Here is a 12,179-nt window from a genome sequence, read left to right on the forward strand (position 1 = left end):
GATGGAGTTAGTTGCCTTCCCAGTATCACGGACCTCTTCTTCCTCACTAACACCCCTGCACATTTGGCTTTTGTTTGAATAACAATATGTTCACCTACATACTTGCTCACTCAGCCTCTCCTGCAGTAGGAATGGCCATGGGATATTGTTCTGGCCATTGTAATGCAGACATAATCCTTGGGGAAAGCATGTCTTTCCAAATCGAAAGTTGAAGCTTCACCAGGAGGAAGTCTCCTGCTTGCTCTTCTGTCTTTACCTTGCCTTGAATTCAAACAAACACCTTTAGATGCAGCAGCCATCTTATGCCTTGAATGAATAAAGCCAACATACATAGCAGGTTGTGGGTACTGCAGAACAGCTAAACTAATATCCACACTGCCTCCGATAGGTTTCATATTATGTGAGAAAAATCATCCCTTATCTATATAAATTACTGTTAATTGGACTTTTGTTATTTGTATCTGGATGCTTTATGGACTGATATATGATTTCTCTTACCTTGTTCTTGTATTGGACAAGAAGAAAAAATGTGGTAGATATTGGGTAGGAAGATGCTATGTGTATTTCTTGCCAATTTCTTAAAATGATAAGAATAGTATTTTCAGAGGGAATATCTACATTTTTTCTGGATAATCTAAAGCTATCTGAATGAGAATCTATGTATATGATCAGCCATTGTTCAGAGAGGACAAGTTAGTTGATTAAGGCTAGAGTAGTGAAATAGAGAATCAAGTAAATCTTGGCTCTGATGCACATAATCCCACAATCTTGCCCTTATTCCAATGAACCAGAGAGTTTTTATGATATCTTGCTGTGTGTTGTTCTTAACGAATAATTGGCAATTCTGTTGACTACCTTTGAGATGAACAAAGAACACTTTTGTGATTGAAGCATTAATTTTGGCTTCCACTTTGCACTACTTACTTACCTAACTGATTCCTGTCAATGTCACATTGACTGAAACAATATTTTTAAGGGAAATTTGACAATTTGTAGCAAAAGTCTTAAAAACATTAACAATCTGTCTTAAAAATATTCACAATCTGTGAATGTTATTTATAGAAAGAATTTTAAAGAACTAATCAGAGATAAACAAGTTAAATTACCAATAAGAAGGGATTGGTTAAGTAAGTACTGTTTAAGTTATACCCTGACATATTATATGCTCCTTGGAAATAACATAGAATAATATAAATATTATTTTATATACATATAAACATATATTTATTATTATTATTATTTATATATATAAACATATATATATTATTATTATTTATATACATAAATAACATAGAATAATATTTAATTACCATTGAATACTCACCAGTTAGTATTAACAAAACTAGCAGGTTATGAATATTATATGCAATATTATTCCAATTTCAGAGGAAATAAAAAAAAGACTGATAGCATCTGTACCAAAAAGTGAAGAGTGTTTCTCTCTGAGTGCTTCAATTATGAGTGGTTGTTTTTCTTTGTATTGTTCAATGTTTTCAAATTTCTGCAACCTATATGGCTCAGGAAAAAGATATTTTTAAAGATATCTTGGCTATTAACAAAGTAACTGTAATTTAACACTGAAAATAGCTTAACAGTAAATCATTTTTATTGACTACCTTTATCATCAAAAAGTTTGACAACAAATCTATGTTTGTTTGTTTGTTTTAATACAGAAATCCTAAATGGTGGAGTCTATGTAGACCAGAACAAGTTTCTTTGTTATACAGACACAATTCATTGGCAAGATATTGTTCGGAATCCATGGCCTTCCAACCTGACTCTGGTGTCAACAAATGGTAGCTCAGGATGTGAGTAGCATTATCCTTTTTAATGTCTCAAAAGATTCTTCTACCTCTTGTTTTCACAAGAATGGCTTACGTTTATCATGTCATTAATAGTATTTTGAATTTTGACTGCATCCATTGAAATGTTTATTTATGTATGACAGGACATTCTTTTTGCTTCTAATTAACTCTCTTTTTAGAATGATACTCCCCCTTTACAAATTCTCATTGTCTTAACCTGATCCCTTTTGCTAAATCTAAATTATTTTACCATATTTCTAATGTCTAAGCATGTGGCCCATTGTCCATAAACTTAAGGCTGGTGTGTAACTGCTACTTCAACTCTTTGTGACTCATATACCACTGAGAAAAAGGTAGTAGAACAAAAATGTACTTTCCTATTCACTGAATTTTTTAGATAAGAAATAAAAACCAGTGAAAATTTTAGAATTCCTAAGCCTTCATTTACCCCTAAAACCTTCATGGTAGTACCTTATAACAATTCTAAACACTATAAATAGAATGGAGAAATATATATTTCATACAGAAGAAATATATATTACATTCTGGTTTTAGTCATTAGCCTAATAAACTAGCCAATTTCCCATTCTTAAAGTGTATAGTATTTCTACAACAGAGGATTTATTAGATTCAAACTGTTTAATATGATTAAATGATAAGCAAGTAATATTTGAACTCTCATTAAAGCCTTTGGAAATTATTCTGCTGGGAATCTGTTTCACTTTTATACAGCAGGCTATGTTGTCCCCACATTTATTATTACTGACATATGTATGAGAACAGAATCTTTATCAAGAATTACCCTGGGTTTTATATTTCTCATCTATTATTATATGTTTCCCATCTGAAATCGTAACTATCTTCATACAGTTCAATGATTATTTGCAATAGTACTGATTGTGTTATAGCACTTTTGTAGGAAATCAAATTCCAAGGGACAATTATTAAACTTCTTGATGGTCCTAATAACAGAGAAATATGAATATACTTGACAAAACTGACAACTGTGTTTCTAATAAGTGGCTAAAACTTTCTTTAAAAAGTAAAGTAACATAATTTGCTTGTCACCTTTAAGCAGAAATTTGTATGAGATATCATCTCTGTTCAACAGTGTTCAAGTTGCATACCTTGTAAAATTACATGTGAATGAAAAATTGAATCTGTCCACACTAACAAAGCAAATGATGTGCTTCAGACATGGCTTCCATTTTTCAGTCTGCCCATACCGCAGTACACTTTATATGAGGGGGGAAAGTCATAATGTTTGGATAAGAGGAAAGGCCTACTGACTTTCAGATTATTAGTTATTAGCCTATAATGCATGAATGAGATCAGGCAAGAATAAAGCCCAAGATAGAAGCCAAAGGGAATGTGTCCACCAGCCTTACAGGATGTGGAGCAGGAAAGGTGTGAGGGATTTACTGCACTTTCACAGATGGTATCTCTTTGTGTTATTCTTTTGAGGGCAAATTTGGATGTTTGTGGCTATAATTAGGCACCAGTAGCTGTATTTTTTTTGCATGCAAATAATTGCAGGTACAAAAACTATAAATGCAGAGTAGAATCATAACAAATGATTCTTTACAGATTAACCACCAATTGCTTGTTGAAGTTTTATTCTTTACATATGAGTTTTATTTGCTGACACATTATATACAGTGCATGATACCATATCTGATAATAATAAATTGGATGGCCTTGAATATTGGTTTTCCATGGCTTTATCCTGAGTCAGTTTCTTCACTTGCCTTCTCCCCATGGGTGATTACTGGCTGTTCTCATGGTTTACAATTCAGCTTCCCCACTAAGTACCAGAACTACCCACCACCAACCAATCAAATCACCCAAGTTAAGACGTTGGTAGGCATCACTGAGTTCACCTTATCTTTGGTTCTTGACATTTATTTAATTGCTAAATCATGCTGAATTTGCCTATTTCTTCATTGTACATATTTTTTAATACCATTGCTCTAGTTCAAGACTTCGTCTGTTGCCTGAATTCTTGGAACAGTCTCTGAATTCTTAATATTTTTTGAGGACATGACCCTTGTAGCAGTCTGGTGAACCCATAGCCCCCTTCTCATAATATTTAAAATAAATAAATAGGCTCAAAATGAATATTTTATATCATCAATTAATATGTATAAAATCAATAAATTTATAAAATAAATTATAAAGGATTACAACAAAATAAATTAAATTGAAATACACCTATCAGCATACTTTATGTGATATAGTAATACACTTCTTTATTATTATATTACATAAAGTATTCTAACAGTGGGATTAATATGTAATACAGTTTGAAATAGTAATTGGCATAAATATTATTTTAAAAAGGGAAGTCACTTTAACAAATGGTGTTGGGAAAACTGGATAGCCACAGACACAAAAATGAAGTTAGATTTTTATCTTATGCTATATATAAAATTAACTCAACATGGTTTAAAGACTTAAATGTGAGACTCAAAACTAATGTAACATTTCCCCCATCAAGTTCAAGAACCTCATAAATTCTATCCACAGCCCCTTTAGGGGCCCAAGAACCCTTGGTTAAGAGCCCCTGTGTTTAACTACTCCCCTTGCCTTCAGTCCTGACAACTCCACCTGACAAAATGCCAGCAAGAGCTGTATTTAATGGAAATCTAACCATGACCTTGTCTAAAAACACTGTCACTGCAACTGACTAATGTAGGGTCAAAACCAACAACTTGGAGTTTTCAGCAGATTCCTACTTATTTTCCCCCTCTATAGAATGAGTTTTTAAAATTTCTTTGTCTTCACTGCCCTTCCTCTTTTGTTTGCTGGGCAAATTTTATTCATACTTTAAGATACTCATCAGTTGTTATCTCTTCTAAGAAGTGTTCTCTTCTATAAGCGAGATTAGGTAACTTTTCCTGTGTAACCCTATAATAAGCAGTGCTGAACCCTAGCATTGTCTCACTCTAAAATGAAAAGTCCTTGTGCACAAGGTCCAATTCATCATCCTGTCCTCTGTTCTAGCACATGATAGATGGATAACAGATATATACTGAATAAATAGATAAATAAATGAAATAGATCAGGTCATAAATAGGAAAATCAGATGAATTCAAGTTATATTTTATTCCATCCATCACTTATATTTAAGAGAATGGATGTGAAGAATAAATTATAATCCACAGACAGGTATTTTATCCATTTCAAGTCTATTTCAGGTAAAGATGGCAATACACATGTATATGCTTAATTTAATTTATACTTATATAATTATGTTACACTATTTCTATTAATTATATTTATGTTCTATTTATATTTTATTATATTTATAATAATTATAAGATAAAATATGTGTCTACTTTTCCTTTAGTGTTTGGAGACACTGATTTGTTTAATAATTGTAAATATGTTCAAATCACATAATTTTGACAAAGAATTTAAGGATAATTCATTCTTAAGTGATATTTTGCAAAGTATTTCTTAACGTATGCTTTTGGGTTTTGGTACAATACTAATTCTTTTTTTTTTTTTTCACATCTTTATTGGAGTATAATTGCTTTACAATGTTGTGTTAGTTTCTGCTGTATAACAAAGTGAATCAGCTCTATGTATACATATATCCCCATATCCCCACCCCATCCCTCTAGGTGGTCACAAAGCACCGAGCTGATCTCCCTGAATCTAAAAAAAAAAAAAAATTCTGATGAACCTAGGGGTGGGGCAGGAATAAGGACACAGATGTAGAGAATGGACTGAGTACTAATTCTTAAAGCAGAAAAGTGCAATGTTTTCAAGAGCAACCTGGCTTTTTATTGACATACTTTTTGGCTATAATTGAAACAATGAGGAAAAGGTTTGAAGTGTGTGTAAAAACAATTTTTAAATGATACTACTTCTTTCAAAATGTGTTATTTTGGAATAATTTTAACCAAATTGTATTTTTCAAAATATTTGAGATACTTCAGTCTAAACTTTAGCAGGATAAAGTAGAGACGAGTGTCTTTTTTCTTGTACAGATCCCTAGCAAGACTTCTCTAACATTCTAACATCCTTGAATAGCTATGTCAATAGGGCCTGTGCAACAAGCTGCCCTTCAGAGTGAAAAAAAATCATATAGTGAGTTATGTTTCACTTACCTGGAGCTCTATAATAACGCTCATCAACATGAGAATATCAAAATGATGGAAATTACTTGCCCTCTAATAATTAAGCAAATGGAAGTAGATCAGAACCTGAACATGGAAAAATAGACAACGATATTTTCCAAGAAGAGGATGTATAGTTAAGAGAATGGATTTAGGAGGCTAACAGGCTTGTTTGAAATCTAACATTGCCTCTTACTAGTTATGTGACCTTGGGCAAGTCACTTATGCTCTCAGCATCTCCATTTCCACGACTATAAAAGGAGAGAGTCAAGAGCTGAGCTGAGCCGCTAGATTTCATGGTGGTCAGTTAAGACAAAGAACCAAAAAGAAGGTAACACTCAAGCTTTTAATCACTTAAGGCAATAGTATAAGCAAGAAGCTGCAGTGGAAAAAGGACCAAGTCCTCCACCGTGCCATTTTTCACCATGGAACAGCTCCAGGAGAGAGTCAGATGGATCAGACTGATCAACACAAACACAGGAAATTGTCTCACTGCTGAGGGAGCCCCCAAGCAAAGGCTCCTGTCTGAAGTTTTATGGATCTGGGGGCCAGAAGGGAGAGGGGAGGGAGGGAGAGGGGAAAGGGCTGAGAGTGGGAAAGTACTGAGTAATGAGCCAGAGTGGGTTCCCCCCACCCCTCTAAGGACATTTCAGCAAAGGCACCCAAGGCAGGCACTTGAAAAAGAGGCCTCCTACTGGAAGCACCTGGGCTAGGAATGTCAACATGCTTAAAAGCATGGCTTGTCAGGGAGCCCTGAGTCCTCCTTGAAAGCAGCTCCCTTCAGAGACCTCAGCACATTGACTGTGCACCACCTTTGCTGTAAGGAGGGCTGCTTTCCTCTGTGAGGGCTGCCAGGTAAAGCCTTCATAGCTACCTATGGTCAGGCTTGAAAGATCACACATAGGTTCTTGGCTAAGAGCTTATATTATCAACTTCCTAGGGTTATTATGGATTATTATGAGGAAGAAATGAGTTAATATGAGTCAAAATTTGAGTGATTTCTCACAGTAAAGGAATAAGGTGTCTTCTGATTTAAGATTTGTTTTTTTCATATGACTTGACCATATGCGGACAGAATTATTTTTATATGTGACAGTTACATTTTCATTATATATTAATTAGTTGATATTCTATTATGTTTCTGTTTCATGTGTGTTTTAGCATCCAGAAGATAATATTTCATAGCTTGATCTCACTGAGACACTGAAAGCTACAACTCAGATGCTGCAGATCCTAGTCTTTTTTTTTAGCTTACACCAGATGCACCTCTCATTCTCAATTGCTTTCTAAAACCAAATACCAGCTAATGACACAGTGGGAGTGTGGGGGAATTGGAAGATTCATAAAAGAGCATTAAGTTCACAAACATAATCTGAAGACTAATCGTTTGTTTAAACCAGATGTTCCACCTGCATTAAAACCATTAGTAGGGCTTCCCTGGTGGCGCAGTGGTTGAGAGCCCGCCTGCCGATGCACGGGACACAGCTTCGTGTCCCGGTCCGGGAAGATCCCACATGCCGCGGAGCGGCTGGGCCCGTGAGCCATGGCCGCTGAGCCTGCGCGTCCGGAGCCTGTGCTCCGCAACGGGAGAGGCCACAACAGTGAGAGGCCCGCGTACCGCAAAAAAAAAAAAAAAAAAAAAAAATTAGTAAAACTTAAAACTATATTTTTCTTTTAATGACTCTTACATATCTTAATAATTGTCTGCTCCTAACTAATACTGCATGTTGTGTCCTATCTAGATAATTTTGTTGAACTAGAAAATAATCGGATGTCAAAATACAGTTAAACTTGATTTTCTTAGTTTATCACCTGTTGCTACTCCTTCAGTGTTAAAATAGTTACGTAAAATACATGCACTCTTCAAAGTTTAGAATTTTGTAGTAGAATAAAAACCAAAATTTGCCCACAGTGCATTTCAATACAGCTTCAGTTCCTGTGTATTATATACACACATATCCACTTTTACATAAATGCATATATAGAATCAAATTATGCATATTGTTTTTAAAAGTTTTAAGATAAAAGTTTTAATTAGGGAAATAGAAAAATGTGAAAACGCATTAGAAAGCCTAAATGAATCTGCATGAACCCAGAAGATAGTTCTTTGAAAAGATGTATAAAATAAATTCTTCATGAATCTCATCTGACAAAACAAAAGAACTAAAAATCACTTATTGAATTCAGATGCAATTTTTCTAAACAAAATATTAGCAAACAGAATAGAATCCAGGAATATATTTTAAGAAAATAAGAGCAAGTGGCAGTTCTGCCATGTTTTTTATCTGTTGGTGCGAGAGTAGGGACTTGAATCTTACCCTTATCTGAGAGGGCCTTTATCATTATATTTATAAGAAGAGGTTTTCCAGGTTGACTGAAATTCACTCCAGGATAAACTGTTACGTAAGAATGTTACAAGATACAAGCACAAAGTATCTGCTAGCTTGGTTTTCTTATTCTTTAGTTTCCTGGAATAAGAGTGCATTGTATCACTTTTTGAATAAATTTTTTATGACAAATCTTTATTTTCATCAAATGCAATAGTTTTCTTTCAATTAACTTTTTCATCAAATAGTATATGTACATAAAATTAAAGAAGTATGATCTTTGCTTTCTAGAAAGTGATAGAATATTCCTCAGGGGTACTTTACCTCAACCCCGGGTGGCAGAATGGAAGAATTCTCCCACAATAGACCTTTCCTAGCTCAGCTCAGTTCTCATATTTGTCATGCATATCATGGGGTACTTTATTTTATTGCAAATCATATATATATATGCATTTACATATAATATATACTTATAAAGTAACCATATTGTATAAATGTGTGTACACACACACATACACTTACATATACACACATTGGCCTCAATAGTTTATGATTATAAATTAGTTTTCACTTTCCTTTTACATATAAACCACCTAAAATCTGGAATAAGTTCCATAGTCTCTCCACTCTGGCTGTGTTCTCTTACTGCCAACCCCAGCTTCTGCCACAAATGACTACAGTAAACCTCACAGCTATACTGTGTCCCTCAACTGCTGTGAAGACCCACTATACCCCCAATTTCCTCAAAGCATAAATGACATTAGTTATTAACAAGATTTTGCTAAAAATAATAATGTTTATTGAGGGACAGAGAGGCCCAAACTTGATTTTTGTGTTCCTGCTCTTGTGTTGTAGGTGAGGATATCCCTAACTATTGGGACCCTCTGACCATTTGTAAACCTTAAGAACCGACTCTTTTATTGTCTGCTAGGCTTTTTGCCCCTTCTCCAGATGAAGGCTCATTTCATTTTCTGTTTCTGAATTAGTAGAAACATCAATTCATTGCATAAGAAAATGCCCACTCCAGGCATCGAATATAATGTGACTTCCTTAGAAAGCTTTTAGTAGTACATGTCCCCAAGCATCATTTCTTCAGTCTAAAATTATATCATGTCAGTAGCGTGCCGGTAAATGTTTAATAACCTCTCTTCACAAAATAAAGAAGAAAACACGCCAATTTGTAGAGTTTGCTGATTTTCATGGTGTAAACATTCCTGATGTTATCCCTTTTTAGCAACCAATGTGGATTTTGGAAGAGATGCCCACTTAGCATACATTTAGGTAGTATTTCCAGCATAGAGAGTCAATAGATGTGAACTAATCAGGAAATAATGAATTTTAAGTATATATTGCCTTTTTTAAATAAAATTTAAATTGTGGGTTTATATATTTTAATATTTAGTAATGGCTGCATTTAAGAACCAGCTCTCACAATTATAGAAAATCTGACAGTCAGCTAGTCGGCTAAGTACACTACTACCATGTGTGAACATCGTAGCCCTGTGTAGGTAATGCTGGGCTAAGCCCAGTACAGTGCTTATCATTTCTCCCTGTAAGGATGCAAAAGGAAAATTAAGCATACACGTCATACATGGTATGAACTGATCATGGACCCTAGTCTCCTCTGGGGCAAATGGTGAATAAACATACACACACACACACACACTCACACACACACATGCACACATACACACAACTCAGGAAAGAATAACCTCTTTAGAGACAAGCCAGTTTAACTCAAAATTTATAGAGGAAAATATCTTCAGGGTCATATTCTGCTAACATTTTTCATTTAAATTATTAAACAGTATACTTAGCTTCTGCATTCATGTTAACTTCTTACACTCAAGATTTCCTCAAGAATAACAGATAGAAGTTACCTATCTGTTTAGCCTTTCACTAAAAGCCTTGCTTACAGAGTAAGCCTCTTTTACCCTCTCAAAGTAAACTGAGTTTCTGCCTCAAAGATTGATTCCTCTGTACCCCACAAGCATACTGCTCTAGCTCTTAAAATGTTCAAATTTCTACCTTCAAATAAATCTTCATGACCATAGCTTGTTGGAAGGAAATAGCAGAGATGTTGTGTATCATGGTCTAGCATTACAAAAGGCAAGGGTTTTTATGTCCAATGATAAGTAGATTAATGTTTTCCAAACTTGGACATTTGTCAGAATCTACTCCTAGAGATTCTCACTGGGTAAGTTTGGTTTAAGGATGGGAGGCTACCTATCATCAAAGTTCTTTAATTGATTCTAGCGACAGGTTTAAGTAGCACTGATCTGGTGTAGAATTTCTATGCTAGTAAAATGATTAGCAAAGCCTATTATGATTAAGACATCTCAGACCTATGCTGATTCAAAATTGATGTAGAATATATAGGCTTGCTGCAAATGAGCGACCACCAAATACATGAGTCCCCTCTTAGAGAATATGTAGCGCTCTGTTGTCATGTGAAACTTCCTTCACTAATTTCATTGATAACTATAGCAATGCTTTAAGGGCCTGTGACCTTTTGGGCCTGATATATGACATGCATTGAAAGAACTGTATTTCTAATTCTTATAGAAAGTCTGTAAGGTAGATATTAAGAGTCCCATTTGGGGTGGCTGAGATAAATTTTTAGCAATAAGGACTCGCTTTCTTCCAGTGAATGGTGTGAAAAGATCAAAATTTTATGAAATAGCAGGTCTCTAGGTTCAAATTGTCAAGTTAAGGGCAGCCATCAAGATTTTATTGTTTGTCTGAGATTACTTTAGATTTTAACAAGTCTTTTCACTTATGGAAATTTTCATTGAAAAAATATATCATTACTAAACTAAAAGTTGCTGATATTATGAAAATGGTTTTCACACTGTTCAGAGTGGAAAAAGGCCATGCAATCAGAATAATCAGCTTTTCTTTGAAGTCTCCTAACATTTTTAGAAATGGAAAGTTTTTGGAATTAGAGATCTTTAGCAATGAATAATGTCTTTTTTATTGGAAAAAAAAAGTAATAAGAGCTACACACTTTGAATTGGGTAACAATCACAGAAAATCTAATAAAAGTAATATAATCAAAAATAAATCTTTCCCAAGTATCTTATAGATGGGTGAATGGATAGGCAAAATGTGGTATATACATACAATGGAATGTTATTCTGCCTTGAAAAGCAGGAAATTCTGACATACACTACAACCGGGCTGAACCTTGAGAAAATTATGCTAAGTGAAATAAACCAGTCACAAGAAGACACATACCATATGATCCTTACTTATATGCAATACTTAGAGTAGTCAAAATCATAAAGACAGAAAATATAGTGGTGGTTGCAGGGGCTGGAGGTGCAGGGAGAATGGGGAGCTATTGTTTAATGAGTATATTTCAGTTTTATAAGATGGAAAGAGTTATGGGGTAGATGGTGGTAATTGTTATACAACGTGAGTGTATTAGTACCCCAACCTGTACACTTAAAAACAGTTAAGATGTAAAATTTATGTTATGCATATTTTTCCACAATAAAAAAAAATATTTGAAAGGTAAAGCTAGGAACATTAACGTAAGTGACTGTCAGTAAGAGACCTCTGGTGATCTTCCACATTTTTTATTCTATTTTTTCTACAATTTAAAAAAATGTCCCCCTATGTAATGTTTTGAGTCATCCTGCTATAAGAGGATTTGCAAATAATTCTAAGCTTGGAAGAATTAGGTGTAGGGGTTGAAATGCTAAGTTGATCAAAATTGACTTAAATTTTCAGAAAGTTTGAAACTTATCCAAACCAAATAAAATTCTATGTGGACTCAAATAACAAGTACTTGATTAATATGAAAGAGATTACAGAGCATTCCATGGTTGATTTTTTTTTTAAACCTAAAGCCCTGTTTGTATACTGATGTTTAAAGCAACTATGTAGAATTGAATGAAAATTGTGCTGAATCCACTCAG

General features: G+C 34.3%; 1 protein-coding gene across 1 annotated transcript in view; it reads left to right on the forward strand.

The window, feature by feature from the left end:
* The window catches only part of ERBB4 (erb-b2 receptor tyrosine kinase 4), a 1,108,236-nt gene that overhangs the window by 736,732 nt on the left and 359,325 nt on the right, over positions 1-12,179 (forward strand). Inside the window, exon 4 of the mRNA XM_060016164.1 lies at positions 1,674-1,808. Coding sequence (XP_059872147.1) covers positions 1,674-1,808 — 135 coding nt within the window. The remainder of the gene's footprint in view (positions 1-1,673; positions 1,809-12,179) is intronic.

This window comes from Delphinus delphis, chromosome 7 (assembly GCF_949987515.2).
Source record: "Delphinus delphis chromosome 7, mDelDel1.2, whole genome shotgun sequence".
Classification (NCBI taxonomy): Eukaryota; Metazoa; Chordata; class Mammalia; order Artiodactyla; family Delphinidae; genus Delphinus; species Delphinus delphis.